Source organism: Mangifera indica, chromosome 2 (assembly GCF_011075055.1).
Source record: "Mangifera indica cultivar Alphonso chromosome 2, CATAS_Mindica_2.1, whole genome shotgun sequence".
NCBI lineage: Eukaryota > Viridiplantae > Streptophyta > Magnoliopsida > Sapindales > Anacardiaceae > Mangifera > Mangifera indica.
Window position 1 is genome coordinate 2,726,426 of NC_058138.1, and position 19,537 is coordinate 2,745,962.

The 19,537-nt window shown below is 34.7% G+C and overlaps 2 protein-coding genes across 5 annotated transcripts; one reads left to right on the plus strand and one right to left on the minus strand.

Moving 5' to 3' along the window:
* Nucleotides 1–8,642: 8,642 nt before the first annotated feature.
* LOC123200927 lies at nucleotides 8,643–19,537 on the minus strand. 4 transcript variants are annotated; one of them, XR_006498680.1, is made up of 10 exons: nucleotides 19,287–19,537; nucleotides 15,568–15,966; nucleotides 14,909–15,013; nucleotides 14,070–14,789; nucleotides 12,746–12,801; nucleotides 12,345–12,661; nucleotides 11,934–12,241; nucleotides 10,430–11,763; nucleotides 9,564–9,679; nucleotides 8,643–9,455 (listed from the first exon to the last, which is right to left on the minus strand). XR_006498680.1 is itself a non-coding variant. In XM_044616316.1 (8 exons), exons 2-8 carry the CDS (start codon nucleotides 15,847–15,849, stop codon nucleotides 10,459–10,461), a joined length of 3,093 nt encoding a protein of 1,030 aa, XP_044472251.1. In that variant the 5' UTR covers nucleotides 15,850–15,966; nucleotides 19,287–19,537; the 3' UTR covers nucleotides 10,247–10,458. The 4 variants fall into 4 exon arrangements, 2 of the variants coding, with proteins under 2 accessions (XP_044472251.1, XP_044472267.1); XR_006498679.1 differs by having other exon boundaries at nucleotides 9,564–9,688; XM_044616316.1 differs by lacking the exons at nucleotides 8,643–9,455; nucleotides 9,564–9,679 and having other exon boundaries at nucleotides 10,247–11,763.
* Nucleotides 8,814–9,829, plus strand: LOC123200940 (wall-associated receptor kinase-like 22). Its single transcript, XM_044616345.1, is given in 2 exon segments — nucleotides 8,814–9,469; nucleotides 9,471–9,829. Coding segments are annotated over 2 exon segments (924 nt in total). The 5' UTR covers nucleotides 8,814–8,828; the 3' UTR covers nucleotides 9,754–9,829.

Here is a 19,537-nt window from a genome sequence, read left to right on the forward strand (position 1 = left end):
AATGCCTCAAACTCCTATTTTAGTTTGTGAAATTTTTTATGTTTGGGGTATTGATTTCATGGGGCCTTTTCTATCTTCGTTTGGTTACGTTTATATTTTATTGGCAGTTGATTATGTTTCAAAATGGGTAGAAGCGAAAGCTACCCAAACTGATGACTCTAAAGTTGTTTCAAGTTTTCTTAAATCTAACATATTCAGCAGGTTCAGCATTCTGAGGCTCTAATTAGTGATTAAGGGAAACATTTTTGTAACTGAACAGTGGAGACGTTGCTAAAAAAATATGGTGTAACACACAAGATTGTTGCGGCGTACCATCCACAAACCAGCGGACAAGCTGAGGTTTCGAACCGAGAAATTAAATCAATCATTTAGAAAACAGTTGGTCCAACAAGAAAGGATTGGAGTTTGTGATTACAGGATGCGTTGTGGGCATATAGAATGGCGTACAAAACACCAATTAGGATGTCGTCGTATAGATTGGTATTCGGTAAGGCCTGCCATCTTCCAGTTGAATTAGAGCATAGAGCATATTGGGTTGTCAAGCAATGCAATATGAAGTTGGATGAGAGTGGTGAACATAGGAAATTACAGTTGCAAGAATTAGAAGAAATTCGCAATGACGCTTACGAGAGTTCTAGAATTTATAAGGAGAAAACAAAAGCATTCCATGACAAAATGATTTCCATAAAAGAATTTTCACTTGGCCAAAAGTTCTCCTTTATCATTCAAGACTTCGATTGTTTCCAAGTAAATTACGTTCTCTTTGGATTGGGCCGTTTGTTGTTACTAACGTTTTTCCTCATGGTGCAGTAGAGATTCAGAGCTTAGCGACATCGAAAGTATTTACAGTTAATGGCCACAAACTCAAACCGTTTTACGAAGGAATGTCAGCTAAAAACATCGAATAAGTGGAGCTGAGAGATCCCATCTACATGGATAAATAGACGATGACATTATGTCGAGCCGACGACTGTAAACAAAGGCACTACTTGGGAGGCAACCCAAGCTTTCAATCTTATTTTGATTAATGCTTCAATTTTAATTTTCTAGACATTTGTTTTTTAATTTCAGTTTATATGTTTCAGTTTTAGTTTTAAATTTCAGTTTTAGGATTTTTAGATGTTTAATTAGTAATTATTTTATGATTTTCAATTAGGTTCATCTTAATTTATTTTCATGTTACTGTTCAATCGTTTTCTTCCTTCTACAGGTTCCAGTTAGCCTTCTATAAATGTTCACGGGGGGCGAAATTTGTATTTTGGTGTTTTGGAACAATGTCATGCGTTTATGTCAAACTCCAACTCTGGCTTTGTTATTCTGCTAAACATAAAGGGCCCATATGCTTAAATGAAAGTATAATGCTGGGTTATATGAAATCTCATTTGCCAATACCGTCAAACTACACTTTCTCTCCCACTTGAGCTTTAGGAACCCCTGTACTTATTTTGCAACGCCATGGTTAGAACCTGCTCACAGCATCAAAGACCAGCATAATCCACCCATCGGAGGCCTCCTACACTAGAGTTGTCATCAAAATCCGAAGAATCCTCCATCAATTGCAACTCTCCATAATTCAAACTACTGTTCCTTTTCCCCAAATCCAGAGAAGTTTTCTTTCCCTTTTTCTTTTAAATTTCAGTTTTCATTATTATATGTTTTGTTTAAACATTGAGGACAATGTTTGGTTTAAGTGTGGGGGAGGGTTTATTTATGTTTTATTTTTCTGCTGTGTACTGTTCTGTCCTTCAGTTCTATTTTTTTTCTACTATGTTCTTATGTTTTGTCATTTTGTTCTGCTTTTATTCTGTTTTGTCTACTTGTTCTGTTTTTCTCTCAGTTTTTTTTGTCTTCTTTGTGTTATTCTTCTTCTGGTTATACCTCAAAATTATATTTTTTTTGCTTTGTTCTGTTTATGTTACAATTCGTTGCTGGTTAAAGTTGGTTTTTGGTTTTATTTTTCATTGATAGGGCAGTTGATGTATCTTTCCCTGTTTTTAGTCAGCCAAACAGTTCCATTAATTTCATTTGAATTAATTAATTTGTATGCATGCCTTCAAATTTAGTTGATTAAGTAGGAGAGCATTGTACATTGATTTGTTAGATTAACTAGGGGTATGCACTTAAACAAAGTTTTATAATTGAGTGCTAGAGTTTTGTTTGAAGTTGAGGTGAATTTATTTAACTCGTGAGTTTTGAGCCGAAAAAAATTGAAACATACTTATCAATCTATATTTTTCTTTGATGAGTGATATTCTCCCATGCGAATATATCTCTAGAACTTGCTTTAAATCATTTTGAGACCACACTGATATGTGCATGCATGAAAATGATAAAGGCATTCTTGTTTAAACCCTTTAGCTTAAAAAGCCAACCTATTTTAATTTCCCTAGTTAGCCCCTTGAGCCTTACAAAGCTCTTGATTCTTTGTGCTAAAACCATATTACAAACCCAAGCCTTCAAGTAAAAAAAATCCTCACCCAACCATGAAAATTAGCAAGGCATTTAAACTAAATTTTGTTGCTTGGTGAAGTTGCTATCTTGAAAATTTTAAGTGTGGGGGAAAAAGGGGATTTAAATGCATTAGGATGAGATGATGAAAAAAAGTTGGCATGAAGAGTGCTATTGAGATTGTCTTATGTTGTATCTTTACTATCTAATTCTCTTAGCTATTCAAGAAAAAAAAAGAAAACAGAAAAAAAAGAAAAAGACAGAAAAGAAAAATAAATAAATAAAAAAGAGAGAAGAGAAAGGCAATAGCGAGTAGCAAAGAGATGTGGTGAATGTGGCGGTTTTAGCTTTACATTTTTGTTCCCCTTATGTGTTTAAATGCTTTATTAATATTCATGGTTTTAACCTTTTGTATCCATTAATCCTCACCTTTAACCAAAGCCCCATTACAACCTAAAATAAAGTCTTTTTATTTATGCATGTACATAATCTAAGTGGTGGAGATTTGGTGCATAAGCAAGCCTATGGTAGAATGTTTGCATTGAAAGAATTTGAGCGAACCATTAAACACATGAGTGATATGAGTGATAACCGTGAGGTGATTCACCAAAACTTTTTACATGCTTTAGAATGTGATTGTCTTGATTTGTCTTTGTGCATATTTCCTTGTGAAGTTTGATGATGATGTGTGTTGTTGCTTGAGTCTTGGTTGGTTTGAATAATAAGGTATGCACACTTTTTGGTATCATGAGAAAAGAGATTGATGGAACCTTTTTGTGTTTGTTTTGTTTTTTTGTTTTACTCGAGGAAGAGCAAAAGATAAGTGTGGGGAAATTTGATAACGTCATTAATTGTTATTATTTTGATTTATAATTCCCTTATGTTATGTGAAAATTTAATTCAATCTAATAGAATTACTTATCTTTTTGCATTTAGGAAGCTTTAAGCATTTTTGGAGTAAGTTGGGCCAAAAAGATGAAAAATTGGAGCAGACCTGTTAATCTGAAAATTCCGTGATGCTGACTAGGCGTGGGCACCTGAAATGACGAAAGCAGAATTTGAAAATTAAATCTAGACGCCCAGATCAGCTGCAAGGGTCCACAAAATATCAAGATTTGCTTCCTAGAAAATGGATAATTACTAGCTGGAAAAGAGGATTAATTGAGATAAATAAGAAAGGATATTTTTGGAGGAAGGATATACATATTTTTTCCTTTCTTTTTGGGAAGATATGTATCACTTTGCTTGGTTGGATTAGGAGATTATGATTGACTTTCAATTTCCAAATTTTTAGTAGAGAGATAATATATATTTTTTTATTTTTATTCTGCTGAGAGAATTAACCATTGTAATTAGAGAATTAGAGAGCAAAATATGGTTTACAGTGGCTGAATATATTCTCTTGGTTGAAGGGATCTGAAACCATGGAACTACAATGATTGTGAGATTTAATTTTGTTCTTTAATACATCTTTTTAATTATTCGAGTATTGATTATCTTTCTGAATTATTTTTCATGATTGTGTTGGTTGATTTCTAAGGTGCGCGATTAGTTTATCAATTAATATAATCTACTGCTAGTTTAGGTATTGAATCCGTAATTGTTCAATCCATCTAATCGAAGTGGCAACTAGGTTTATCGTTTGTTGCGTCAGGAACTATAAATCCTAGGAAAATAATCAACTGGATTAAATGCAACATCGTACGTTTGTGTTGTCTTGCTTCGTTGGTCTTTCTAATTCGTAATGTTATTGTTTAATTAAATTCGAGATCGTATCCGAATTATTAATCAATAAGGGTTAATTGGAATACATGTTTTTGGTTAACTAATCGTAAGGAAGGACAGGTAAATTTAATACCACAACGAATATTTAAATAATTAATTTGATATTTTGTTTTAATGATCAATCGTAGTTCCAACGGTGGATGTGACCGTAGACCAAGGTTTGTTTAATTGATTAATTGTTTTAAATTATTTCGCTGAATTTTTATTTACTATTTTTAATTTGCATTCAATTCAAACCCCTCTTATTTTCTTGTTTCGATTTATTTGTGACGACATACTAATCAAAGCTCTTCAAGGGAACGATCCCTACTTTCCTTTACTATATTTTTGTTGTAGGAATTTAGGATTTTAATTTGGGTGTCAACAACAGCACGTACCAAACACACAATCATGTGATGACATGTGTAAGTGTGTACCCACTTAATATTGCTCTTTTTATATTTAGCTTGTAGTAAGCAATTGGGGTGTAGTATAGCCAAGCCAAGCATTATTTGGCTCATGCTTGGCTTGATTGTATTTATATAAAGTTTGAGCTCAAGCGCGAGATAGATATGGTTGAATCGGTCAATCACATGCTACCATGTCTATTTATATAGATAAATTAATAAGATTTATTTGTACATATAGTTTTATATTATTAGATTTCACATAAGCAAAAACTATTTTGTATAACTTTGTTATTGAAACGATACGATGGATACAAACACTAGTACAAACACTAACATGTTATTACATTATTAGATTTTACTTTATATCTAATTTAAAATCATATAATTACATGATGACACGTCAGTGCTTATATCCACATTTGCACCTATTGTTAGAGCATGCAATATTATTGTTTGTGAACATAATTTTAAAAATAACGTTATATATATACAATTTTGAGTATACAATTAAATACCTTAAATGATATGTTATTATGTGATTGAGTATAATTTTATTCTTGAATCTGAATCAGCCAATCACATAAAAAGTCAACGTCAATTTCATTGAATGTTACAACTATATAGTATGCATTTTTAACAATGGGTGGGAAAAAAGGGTGGTTTGAGCCAAACTAAATTCAAACAAAGGTAAACTTGAGCTCGACTCCAATTCAAGATGACCAATTTAAGATTGAGTTCGCTAGTTCAAGTTGTTAAACATAATTAAAAAAATCAGCAAAGAAGAAGAGGAATGATTCAAACTCAGAAAAAGAAGAAGAATTGTTGGTGAGACAAGAGTAATTCAAATCAAGCTGAGTTTCGTTGGCGAGGAAAAAGTGTTCAAACTGAATTAAGTTTAAGCCAAGCAACAATCTAAGCTCGAGCAACTTGGATTGCCATTCACCCTTAGGTGGGAAAATGGTTTTTTTTTTTTTTAACTTTGTAGGTGAAAAAATGTTATTAAGGTAAAGCTGGGATCATAAAATGTCGTTCAACCATAATTTCTATGATGAAATAAATGAAGACTCAGCCCAGGAAATTTTAGCTGCAATTTTAAAACAGATAAAATTATTTAAAATGACAAAATTCAATTATGTAATAACCATAATTGTTTTTTAAGACATTTCTAAACAACTCATAAATTTTCAAAATTAGTCAAAAAATTTTCATGTATCATAGAGGCTAGAAACAGTATTGCTTTGACTCTAAAATTTGCCTCAGTCAAAGCTATTCACTTTTTTGAAAATTTGCCTAAATTTTTCAAAATTTTGGTATGAATTTGGACTTGTTTGTAAGCATTGGAGGCTGGGAAATTTGTTAAGGGCTTGTTTCCTGGTCCTGTGTCTTTGTTTTTGTGCTTTTAAAAATTGAAATTATGTCTATATATTATCACTATATGCACTTATAACGACTACTAATTTAGATACTGGTGATAATATGTTATCATAGAATTTGATATCAATTTTTTAAAATTAAAAATCACCTAATCACATAGTAAAACATTATCACTGGTACTTAAATTAGTACTTGTTATAAGTGTATATAATTTTATTGTTACCATTTTCATAGGGCAATATCTAAAAATAAAACAATGAAACAGTTAAAGGGTTAATCAAGTAAAATTACATCAAAGATATGCATAAATCTTAGTACATATCTAAACGGGAATTACCGACCATGTTGTAGCATTGAAATGGGAGAAGATAATGTCATGGTCATTGTCCAACTCATCTAAAAATTGTCAAACACTAAATTGGCATATTGAGGAGAACATGCGATAAGCATTAAATTCTTAGGTCTTGCACTCCCAATTATTTTTGGATGATGAGGCTTCCATCTATATTTTGAGTTGATTTGTGCATTGATAACACATATAGTCTTTGCACAATGGCTTACCGTGTTTTGGGTATTTCTATCTACACTTTGAGTTGGCCATTGTGTAAATGACAATTATAGTCAGTACTCAACATACTCTTAATTTTAGTTTTTTATTTTTTTAATTAATAGAAAAAAAAAATAAAATATACAATAACATCTTGGTCTAACACTTCAGGTCTCTATAAATATATTATTCGTTTTGTACATATATTCTATGACATTTTTTATTTATAAGTTTTGTAACCTAAAACGTTGGCAATCTTTCTTCTATTATTATCTCAAACGATATGAAATGTTCATACATATATGATATCTATTACTTTATTTGGATTTAAAATTTTTTTCAATGAAAATGTCCAAACTATAACCTTAATCAAGAAAACACTGGATTACCACTTCAGAAAAATCCAACTTCATCCAACCCTTTTTCACACTAGAATCAAGATTAGATCCACTAATCACGCTCATAAAAACAATAACATAAATTCCTTACCAAAACCAAACTCATCAGCCAACAAAAATATTCAGGAACTATGACACCACATTCATTAATCTTCTTCTTCTTCTTCATGTATCAGTCTTGCCTTCTAAATTGCCAACAAAAAATACCCAGATAATACTCCCAAAAATTGCAGCCAAACCCCTTCAAACTCAAATCTCGCATTGTGATGGTCCCGAAAAATGCAATCTTTTCTAACCTTTCTCTCGCACTCATCTTACAATTCACCCTCCAGGATTGCCCATCTTTTAGGCTTAGAAGCCTCTAGTATCAGTCTAATCAACAATTTCTTATTGAATGAGGAGAGTTTGCCCTCCGGAACGCTCGTGATAGTGCCAGTTTCATGTTCTTGCTCCAGCGGTGTTTATCTCCACCAGACTCCATACACCATCGGGAAAAATGACACAGATTTTTCATTGACAAAGAACACTTTCCAGGGCCTCACTACTTGCCGGGCTCTCAGGAATCAGAATTACTACAATGCAACAAGACTTGCTCCGGATTCAGAGTTGATGGTACCTCTGAGATGTGCTTACGAGTAGCAACCAAACAGCAAAAGGGGTGAGGGCCCCTGCTGACTTACATGGTAGAAAGGAGTGATACTTTTGCTTCAATCGGAAATCTTTTTGGGGGTTGACGAAAACAGCATCCTGGAGAGTAATATGCTGTCAAAAAATTAGCTCGATTCATCCCTTAACACCTCTTCTGATTCCTCTGAAAAGGGAAAGCTGCAGGAAGAGTAGAAGTACTACTATTGCCATTGTCCCAATGGCTTCCCTTCAGATGGAACTCAACAGGGCCTCAATTGCAAACCTGAAGGAAAAAAATTCCCAGTCAGGCCGGTAACTCTGCTAGGTAATTATCCTCTGTTTTTCAATAGCCTAAAAGGCACACATCTATCGTATCATCATTTGATTGAGATTGTTTTGATACATCAACATTTCATAAGATGATAATGTTGATAAATGATACTTGTCTTGATTTGATTTAACTTGATTCAAACTCATTTAAATTGAACTCGAATTAATCTTGAGTCGGAAGAGTTAGCTCACTTCTGAAACCAAACCAAACTCAAACTAGCAATTATTTAGCTTGATCTGACTGATGAGCCAAGGGATAACTTGATTTGGTTTGAACTTGATTTACGACTCGATTCGTGTCATGCCAAGCAATTGCAAAACGACATCATTTAATCTATTATTAAGTAAAACAACATTATTCTACCAATAAGCAAACGCGAGTCACAAATTCAAACTATGAACTCAAATTGAACTTCGAACTTCAAACTTCAAACTTCAAGATTGAGTCAAACTCGAGTCACAAATTCAAACTATAAACTCAAATTGAACTTCGAACTTCAAATTTAAGGATGGAGTCAAACTCAAGCTATCTCATTTTTTATTCATACTCAAGCCAAACTAAAACCACCCCATTTTTCATTAGAGCCAAACTCGAGCCTGAGTTTTTGGGCTCAACTCGGTTCATTTTCATCCCTAATAATTGGTAGTTTAATTGTTTCAGGTGTAGGCAATGGTTTGGGCTTTTTTAACATGTTTGTATTGGGATACAATTTATGCAAACTTTTTTGGGAAAGAAGAAACAAATAGGAAAGACAAATTCTTCAGGCAAAATGGTGGATTCTTGCTACAAAAAAGATTGTCCTCCCATGGAAGAAGTGAACATGCCAAAACATTGACAGCACAGGAGCTTCAAAAAGCAACAGACAATTACAAGTTTACAACCAGAGCCAGGTTCTCGGCGAGGGAGGATACAGCACTGTGTACAAAGGAATGTTACCTGATGGCAGTATCATTGCTGTGAAGAAACCAAATGCAGTTAATAAAAGCCAGATTGTGCAATTCATAAATGAAGTTATCATTCTATCGCAAATCCATCATAGAAACATTGTGAAGCCTCTGGGTTGTTTGGAGACTAAGGTACCAATACTGATATACAAGTTCATCGTTAATAGAACGCTCTCCCATCATATTCATGATCACCCCCAAGAACACAAGTCTTCGCTTTCATGGGTGCATCGGCTCAGAATCTCTTGTGAAGTTGCCAGAGCAGTAGCTTATATGCATTCTGCAGCCTCGATCCCCATCATTCTTCATGACATCAAATCAGCAAATATACTCCTTGATGAAAAGTATAGTGCACGAGTTTCCAATTTCAGAACTTCAACATCTATTCCTGATGATAAAACACACTTGACCACAGCAGTCCACAGAACCTTTGGATACCTGGATCTGGAGTACTACCAACCTAATCAATTCACAGAGAAAGGCAATATGTATAGCTTTGGGGTTGCACTCATAGAGCTTTTAACCGGCAAAAAACCTTTCTTGTTCGCCATAGACATAGAAGAGAGGAGCCCAATTGCATACTTTATCACGTTAGCGAAGGAGAACCAGCTCCTTCAGGTTTTAGACACAAGTACCAGAAGACGCAGAGGAAGAAGAAATTCAAGCAATTGCAGAGCTAGCAATGAGATATTTGAGATTGAATGGGAAAAAGAGACCTACCATGAAAGAGGTGGCGGTGGAGCTCAAAGGACTGAGAAGATCTCAGAGATGCATAGAAATCTACCAAGAGCCTCAGCCATTGAGAGATGGTGATCAGAATGCATATGCGCACAGTGCTGAAGAAACTAGACAAGATTCAATATCAGACAGCAAAGTAGGTCCTTTACAGATGGAATCTTCATCATTTTAGACATCAGTTCTTTATAGTAATGCATGCTTTCGGAAAGTACATACAACTTCTGCAATAGCTAGTATAATTCTCAAAATTAAAATCTCATAACTAGGGCAAGATTTGATCCAAGCTACTAGAGCTTAGATCAAACAAACTGAGTTCAAGCAATGGATTGAGCTCGTTTTCATAAAACAAGCTAAGTTCAAGCCAATCAGAACATTTAGTTCGAGTTAACCCAAATAGAATCCAATATTAAATTGTTTTTCAAACCTCAATTTGTCGATCTCAATCTAACTCTGTTAGATTCAAACCGATCTCAAATTGGACCTTATTTTAGCTTGACCCAAATCAAATCCAGCCCTACTCATAATGTTCCCAAAATATCATTCCAATAGACTTTCAGGTTGTCTAACATCTGCAAATTAGCAATTGTCTAACATCTGCAAATTAACATCTAAAGTAACTCAGAAAATGTTACCAGGAAAATGCAATGAGCAGCTACACTCATAACGAGGTCAAAATTCATTTCATTGATATTTCTAGAAACAAACTCTAGTCTCCATTCTCAAGACTCTGACACTAGCATTTTTAGGCTTTTACACAGTTGACTCTGAAAGCACAGTAACAAAAGTTGATGTCACACGCGCATATACAAGATGCTACGCTACAAAGACATTCGGCAGATAAATATTACCTTCGCTCGCAAAAGCTTCAGTGCAAACCTTAGGGCCTTGAAGTATGATCATCAGATATGGTCTCTTCAGAAGATGCATCACTCTCAATGATGATCAGGTCATTTGGTTTATTGGTATTATACAAAGAAGTTTTACTTCGCTCATCAATTCCAAGTCTTATTCCGGGGTAGTTGTGATAAGCACTTGTGGATGGCTGTAGAGCACTTGATCTTAAACCAGTAAAATCGCTGTGGGCTCTGTTCCTGGGCCTGAAGTGTGGGTCACTAGGATCAATATTAGGTTGACTAATCTGCAATGCCCCAGACTGAGCAACAGATGAACCAGCTGGAGGAATAATTGGCACAGCTGGGTTTTCATGTGGACCAGTTACAGCTTCTCTAAGCCAGTGGGGCATATCACCCTTTGCAATTGAGTTAGTAAGAGGGTGGTCTTTGCTCCATAATGGATCACACATAGGCAAATTCTTGCTTCTGAAATAATTACACGAACTCCAATCAAATACTTCCCCATGAAAATCTGAATAACGACCCCTCCTTTGGTAAGCAATAGGACCATGAAGTAGATCAGTGCCACTGCTTTCAATGTTTGCGAAGTCAAAACATGGTCTCTTTGAGATACTGCCATCTCTATGAGCATACACACCACCGAGTGAAAGTCGGGTTTTATCAATCATATTTTCTCTCTGGCATCTTCTTGTGGGATGCAAGAAGGCATCATTAGAGTCCAAAGAAACACCCTGTGCTTTTGAATATTTGCATTGTAAAACAGGCATGCCATTCAAAAGTTTAAATTGTTCCTCCTCCCACCTCTCAGCAAGGTCTGCAGCTACCCTCCATGGAGAGAACTGCAATCTAGGATCTCCTAATATGGCATCCCAATTGTCCCTTCCATGTCTCCTGACACCAATCCAGAGAAAATCCAACTCCGTCTCAGACCACATGTTAGTGTACGGCTTGAATTGGTCTTGATAATTGCCTCTTCCATTTAAAGCTCTTGCTCGATTCATGATGCTGTCAAGCACCATCTTGTGCCTCTGCTTGGATGTTTGGTTAAATGGGGCTCGGTTAACATCACCATGGATAAAATCTTTAAACTCATCTCTACAGTTTAGCAATGGCAATGTAGAGGAGAAATTCTTGGAGGAGTATCCACCAAAATTAGGGTCTATTGGCAAGGATAAATCTAAGAAGCATGAAGATCTGGTTGAAGTTGGATTCAGCTTATTAATTTCTCCGGCTAAATGGAATGCATTTCTTTCCTCTGAAACCATGTATGCACTTGTCTCAGCTCTTGTAATTGCCATAACATCATTGCTTTTCTCATCCAAAAATAACTGGGACCAGACAAAAGAATTTTCAGTTTAACTTTACCAGGCCACCTAAGCATCTCCAAAATTAGCAAATAACCAAGATTTTCAAGCTTTATGAAGTTAACACAAACAAATAGAATAAAAAAGGAGTACAAACAAACAAAGATTAAACAAACACATATTGGTCTACTTGCCGGTAGGCATTTGGTTTTTGATGCAATGTCCACAGAGCACCCAGGATTATTTCTGCAGTTGGCACCAACATCGTCCACAAGCATCAATGTCTCGGCAGGTACACTTGTGTTGTGCACCAATGGAGATTTCCCACCCCTCTCATTTATTGCATCCATTAATTCTGAAGGAGACACTTCATGTGATAAAGTGGTATGACTTCTGCTTGACGAATCTAATGAGTCCAAAAGAGTCACTGGTGCAGAATTAGGAGGTTGCTTTTGTGGACTTGAATTGATGTCAATAGAATAGCCCATTGCACAACATGAGTCTGAAAAGCATCACAATTTGAACATAAAAAGTCCACATATTGCTGCAATATATCTGGTCACTCAATCCCTGTCATATTAGAAGACTAAGAAAATAAACCGTACCAAGGCAATTAACAGAATGGTTCAAACAAGGTAGTAATTCTTCTCTTGAACATTCAGGAACTTTTGTTGGCTTCACCCCATCACTGGACAAGACCTGAGATTCATCTCCAGCACATGCCTGAAATTCCTGGTCCTCCGATGTTTTATCTTCAGTTAGGCCATTAGAGGAAGAATCTTTGACTGTTTTATTTACAGAGTTTATCTGAACATCCACAGGGACTTTGCAACTTTGGAATGGTTCTTGCACAGAAGCAAGTGAATCATCCTCGGATACGCTCTTGCCATCATGTGATTGCTTATCCTCACATGTCAAACAGCTTAAGATGAAAAACATATAATTAGACAATACAGTGTAAGCAATATGATTTGTTCAATAACTAGCAGAGTTTATGTGAATATACTTCCTAGTTTCCAAGAAAGGTCTTGCACCAACATCTACAGATTGAACTTCGCTCATCTGTCACAAAATAAATAGATTCAGTGGCTGGCATTTTATAGAACAAGTAGACTTATCTTTTGGAGTACATATCACCACAAGTTAGCAGCTGTATTAAGAAAGGGAAAAAAAGGGATATGCCCCCAATTTCATCGTATGTTTCAATGTTTGCTTTCTACATGTGTTTCTTTGTACATAGATACCACATAATTTTAGGAATATATTCTACATGATATTGAAATGCATACAGATTGCTATTTACTTCTACACTTCATCATCTACTGAACATTATAAAGGAAGCAGAGGCACACTCCAATGATTCAGCAGTTTTCTTCTTTTTTTTAATGAGAGAAAATAAATGAAAATATTACAAATATAGAAAAGTACAATAGTGAACCAGAAATGCCCTATATTAGACAGCTTCCTCCATGGAAAGAATAAAAAAAATATATACGCAAACAGATTACAGTATGTCAGAATAATCTCTGCACAATTAACAAAAACAACGAACAGCAGCTCTCTTGTATGCTAAGATTCCAGTTAAGACAGTTCATCAAATGCAATGAGATGATGGTCTTGGATCTACCTCATATTCCCATGGCAGAAATGAAAATCAAGTATGATATTTAAGAACAGAAAATTCTGCAGTTGTAGTTTGGATCCACAATGACTGGTAGTTATATTTTGAGGAAACTCTAATAATCATTTTTTTAAGAAAATAAGAACTAAAGTCTCAAAAAGAGTCCACTGAAATAATTCTGGACGGTAGAAATCAACTGATTGATTGTACAGGGTAAACTTGAATTGAGAGAAATGTGATCCAAAGGGACTTTACCACCCTTCACATAGATGAAATACTATGAACACCTAATCACCTATCAGAGTATCTTACCAAAACCCGTCTCCTAAATGTTCTCCCAAGAACTTTCCTATTAATGAAATAACAATAAAAGTAACTGAATACCAATAAGAGCACAGAAAAGACTAACGGACAATCTTTATATTGTTATTCCCCTCTTTAAGCTCCATGTCAGTCACACAGCCACCTAAATGAACAAAGATACAGCCTTGAATGACTATATATCTTTGCAGTACATTAAGAAAGAAAGTATAATGATAGCATTAATTAAAAAATTTACAGACCTATACCACATCTCATCACTATTAATTTGAAAGTCAATTGAATATTCATAGTTTGTGTTTCAATTTCCAGATATGAGTCAAGAAACCTAAAGACATTTGCAAGCATGCATGCAAAGAAGCATGATAAGATAGGGACAAGGGCATACTTTATCTTCATTGCAACAAAGATGCCCACCATCTGGATCTTTCCCTTGTAGCTCCGTATGTCCTGAATGATCCATTGACCCGCCTTTATGAGATATCGCCGAAGAGTTATTAACATGAGTAGAATTACTCCACCTGGCTAGCAATGAACAATTATTCTCCACAGGAGATGAATCCCTCAGTGCATCAGCCTGATCTAAATCTTTTTTCCTTTTATTTTTTCGGCTAAAAGTAATCAACGGCGTGGCCAGTTTGCTACGAACAAGTAAATCACCAGATAAGTTGGTAAAGTCATCCGTGGAGATTCCCAATTTTAATGTTTTTGACAAGGGAGAACCCTCATGACAAGGCAAGCTATATTTGCTTTCATCAGCTGATTTTGAACCAATAAAATTTAGCCTCTGTGCAGTTTCCATCCCCATTGACTGAGAAATTAATCTACTTTCAGAGCATGCATTATCACTTGCAGAAGAAAAGTTTGCATTGGGACATGAACCGCCTTGAAAGTCAGTTGACTTGTTTTTGGCTGAGATATCCACAGAAGACCATTCACCAGTGTCAGTCTCTGAAGGAACCTCACCAGGACTCTTAGACTTAACAGTTATTTGTAGCACATCAGATCCTTGACAGTGCTCCCTTGCCTTCAGTCTGATAGATTTACGGACTGGCTGAGATTTTTTTATAAAACATTCAGAGCATAGCCTTTTCCCAAGACGGATATGCTTTGGGAGAGACCGTGAGGAGAAAAGTGGAGATACAGGACAGGAACCAAGAAAAGACAAGTCAATAATCATATATGGATGCCAAACAAGACTACCCTCGCCAAGTATAATAAAAATACCTTCTTGGACTGAACAAGACATCGAAGATGATAACTTAGATGGCAGTCATCACATTGGAATAAGTTGTCTCCGGTACCACATACAACACACTCGAGAGAAGTCTGCTGAAAATACAGCAATCAGTAGAGGAAGAACAAGTTAAAATTATTTGTAATTAAGCAGGGAACAATGAGAAAAAAGAATTTTGTCATTATCTAACTCAAAGATTTTCAAGCTAAGACTTGTTTAAGATATGCAGTGAAGTCCTTCAGAGCAACCTCCATTTGAAGCACAAATCAAAAGTCAGAATGAAGTTAAAGGAAAAAAAAAAAAGAAAGAAAGAAACCCAAGTGATAAATTCCACTGCAAAATATAAGACTTAAAACCAACAATGAGGATAAGGGCACACAGTTCACCATAAACAATCTAAGATCCAAGTTCATCAAGAAAAGGAGTACACCATGTAGTTTAACATTAGTAAAAATGAAACAAAAAACGATTATATTTTAATATCACAATAATACCATAACTGTGAGGCCAACATTCCACTTCTTAATAATAGGAAATGATAAAAGCTATCTATTTAAAAAGAGATTGAGGTAGGTAAATCAAGGGCAAGAAAAAACATAAATCCACTAAAAAACCAAGGTTAAAATATCTGAAGTTTTGATATTCACACCACTGAATTTGTTTTTTGAGCTACTTGTACATGCTTGGCACTTGGTGCATCATCTTTCTCAGATGCAGTCATCAAAGTGTCACTTAAACCATTAGAGATTGAATTGCTACAACTACTTCTATGGCATTTGTCACTTGGTGCATCATGCTTGTCTGGTGCAGTCATCAAAGTGTCACTCAAACCCTTTGACAGTAAATCCCAACAGCCATTTCCATGGCCAAGACCAGTTCTTGATGATACCCTCCTTCTGTTGTATGTTAAAAAAACTCTGTTGCTTGACATTTTGAACTCAAGAAGAGCACTAGTCTCAATGTCCGATCAAGAAACAAATAAAAATAATCTTCAATGTCCAAAAGCAATGGAGGACACCGCATACTGCCACATGATCAACCCACACATCTGCAAAGATGGAAACTTTTAATTGAATCAAAAAATAAATAAGTCCCCTGAAACTCTAGCCAAAGAAAATACATAAGGATATGAAAGTACTTACCACACTATAAGAGAAAGAACTAGAAACAAGTGCAACCAAAAGTAAAATGAAAATGAAAACAAAATAGTAATCTCTTATGCCCAATGACACCTCATTTGAAAGTTAAAGCATTTGTGCAGACAGAACTCATTGTACTAAATTTAAGAAGCAAGAAATAAACAAGAATGACTACTAAAAACGTGGAAAAAGCACCTTAATATTTCTCAGAATAGAGATTTAGTTATGATCAAGGCCTGTCCCATGTTGAGGCACCATCTTTGTGATTTAGCATAAGATCAAGAACAGTGATTTAAAAGTAATGCCTAAGGAATTGTTTGTGAGGTTGTGTAAAGTATTAAAATGACCATCTTTTGGATAAGTTGGATTAAGAGAAATAGGAGAATTCTTTACAATCAAAATAGGGGAGGATATTTCACTACATCGGTTGAAATTCAAAATTTGGCTTCTCTATATCTATGTTGTCAAAGTTTAATGCAGTAACTTATTTTCTTTCTTGATTAATATCAGGAGGCAGCATCAACAAAAGAGAACACTTTTGCAAGTTGCAGAAACTTCTATCAATTTACTAACCCAAACTAAGTCAAACCTGAAGAAAGGTCAATTGAATTTATCAAAAAAATTATACCACAGCTTATTTCAAAATTATCTTGACACGTGATCATGCATTTTCAGCCTCAGTTTCTTAACAAAATCAGTCAAGCCCCTCAATATAAGCTAACTCCAACTCAAAAAAGGATAAAATTAACATCCTAGATACAACTCGCAATGAACTGAAATACACAGTCAAATACTTGATACTAAGTCTACTAGGCATCCATATAACTTCAACAGCTATCATATTCATTACCCATGCAGTCATATCATGCCAATAAGTATCAAGTGAAAACACTACACTAATAATATTTTAAAAGTCCTGCATTATCATTGAAACATTTACATTTGATATTACAACTTGCACAATCTTTCAAGCACTGATATCAAAAACCCAAAAGCTTAATTAAAATTCCCAAAAAATAAGCAGCAAAAAATCTTTAAATGAAAAAAATTAGTTCAATCACTTTTGCATTGCTTTTAAAAACCAATCTTATCCTTTGTCTCACTTCTCGCTCAACATTTTTCAATTCTCAAAATTACTTTGCGTTTCCTTTACCTTTTTTGTTTTTCTTTTTAAATTTGTTCAAACTTTCTAAGCAGCCAAAGAAATACGAACTTAGAACTTGAGCAAACAATGAAAACAACAAAATAAACAAACAAACAAATGGAGAATGATCAAAGTAAAAAATATCCATTATCTCATTCAAAATTTCTCCTCCAACTTCCTATTCTATTTTTCTTTCTCCATTTACATTTTGTCAAATACTCAGTCATTTGCTGCAGCGAAACAAATGTGAACTTAGAACTTGAGCAAACAATCAAACAAGAACATCGAACAAATGGATAATGAATTAATGATCAAAGCAAACAATATTTCTCAATTCCCCAACTTCCTATTCTATGTTTCACTATTCCTTCTATGTTTTCTCAAACTTTCTCAGCAGCCAAACAAATGTGAACTAAGAACTTGAGAAAACAATCAAACAAGAACCAAAACAACAAACAAATAGAGAATAATAAAAGCAAACAATGTTCCTCAATTCTCCAACTTCCTATTCTATTTTTTCTTCTTTTACAATTTCCCCAACTTGCTCAGCAGCCAAACAAATTTGTACTTAGAACTTGAGCAAACAATCAAACAAGAACCGAAACAATACAAACAAACAAATGGAGAATAATAAAAGCAAACAATATTTCTTAATTTTCCAACTTCCTATTCTATTTTTCATTTTTTCCTTTTACATTTTCTCAAATTTTCTCAGTAACCAAACAATTGTGAACTTAAAACTTGCACAAACAATCAAACAAGAACCAAAACAAGACCAACAAACAGATGGAGAATGATAAAAGCAAACAATATTTTTCAATTGTCCAACTTCCTATTCTATTTTTCATTATTTACCTATTGCAATTTCTGGAACTTTCGCAGCATCCAAACAAATGTGAACTTAGAACTTGAGCAAACAATCAACCAATAACCAAATCAAGACCAAGAAACAGACAGAGAATGATCAAAGCAAACAATATTTTTCAATTCTCCAGCTTCCTATTCTATTTTTTTCCTTTACAATTTCTTGAACTTCCCCAGCACCCAAACAAATGTGAACTTAAAACTTGAGCAAACGATAAAACAGTAACCAAAACAAGACCAACAAATGGAGAATGATCAGAGCAAACAATATTTCTCAAATCTCCAACTTCCTATTCTGTTTTTCATTTTTTCCTTTTACATTTTCTCAAACTTTCCCAGTAGCCAAACAATTGTGAACATATAACTCCAGCAAACAATCAAACAAGACCAACAAACAAATGGAGAATGATTAAAGTAAACAATATTTCTCAATTCTCCAACTTCCTGTTCTATCAAACAAATTTTCCTTTAACACTTTCTTGACCTTTCTCAGCAGCCAAGCAAACGCGAACTTATAACTTGAGAAACAATAAACAATGCCAACAACCATATGGAGAACGATTAAAGTAAACAATATTTCTCAATTCTCCAACATCCTATTCTACCACTCATTTTTTTCTTTTTACAGTTCCTCGAACTTTCTCAGCAGTTAAACACTTGAGAACTTATAACTTAAGCAAACAATCAAACAAGAACCAAAACAAGAACTACAAACAAATGGAAAATGATAAAAGCAAACATTATTTCTCAATTCTCGAACTTCCTAACCTATGTTATCCTTTTTCTTTTCCTTCTACGCTTTCTCAAACTTCCTCAGCAGCGAAACAAATGTGAACTTAAAACTTGAGCAATCAACCAAACAATAACCAAAGCAAGACCAACACACAAACGGAGGATGATCAAAGCAAACAAAATTTCTCAATTCTCCAACTTCCTGTTTTATTTTCCTTTGAAATTTTCTCGAACTTTCTCAGTAGCCAAACAAATGTGAACTTACAACTTAAGCAAAGAATCAAACAAGAACCAAAACAAGACCTACAAGCAAATGGAGAATGATAAAGCCAAACAATGTTTATCAATTCTCCCACTTCCTATTCTATTTTTCAACTTTCTCCTTTCAATTTCTCAAACTTTCTCAGCACCCAAACAAACGTGAACTTAAAACACGAGCAAACATCAAACAAAAACTGAAAAAACAAACGGAGAATGATCAAACCGTACGGTGGAAGAGGCGGCTGCAGAGCGACGTCGGCTGTGCTGCGGTGAAGGCGTATAGAAGTGGAGTGGTTCGAGTTGCTTGAGGTGTGTGTATCTGTGAATGCTTTTTCGCTTGTGTTTTCCTTCTTTGTTTATTTGTCTTTATCTCTCTATTTGTGCTTAAAACAAAACTGAACCAAACAGTGAGCTTTTTTTTCTGTTTATTTATTGCCTCTGTTTTTTTGTTGTTATCGAGACGGAAAGAGAGAGAGAGA

What these genes read in the sequence shown, in the direction of transcription:
- LOC123200927 (XM_044616316.1), bottom strand. Translation starts at nt 15,849, where the DNA reads ATGTCAAGCAACAGAGTTTTTTTAACATACAACAGAAGGAGGGTATCA. An exon ending in TTTGTTGCAATGAAGATAAA is followed by an intron (nt 12,802 to 14,069) that starts GTATGCCCTTGT and finishes ATTTTGTGACAG; the next exon opens with ATGAGCGAAGTTCAATCTGT. An exon ending in CCATTCTGTTAATTGCCTTG is followed by an intron (nt 12,242 to 12,344) that starts GTACGGTTTATT and finishes GATGCTTTTCAG; the next exon opens with ACTCATGTTGTGCAATGGGC.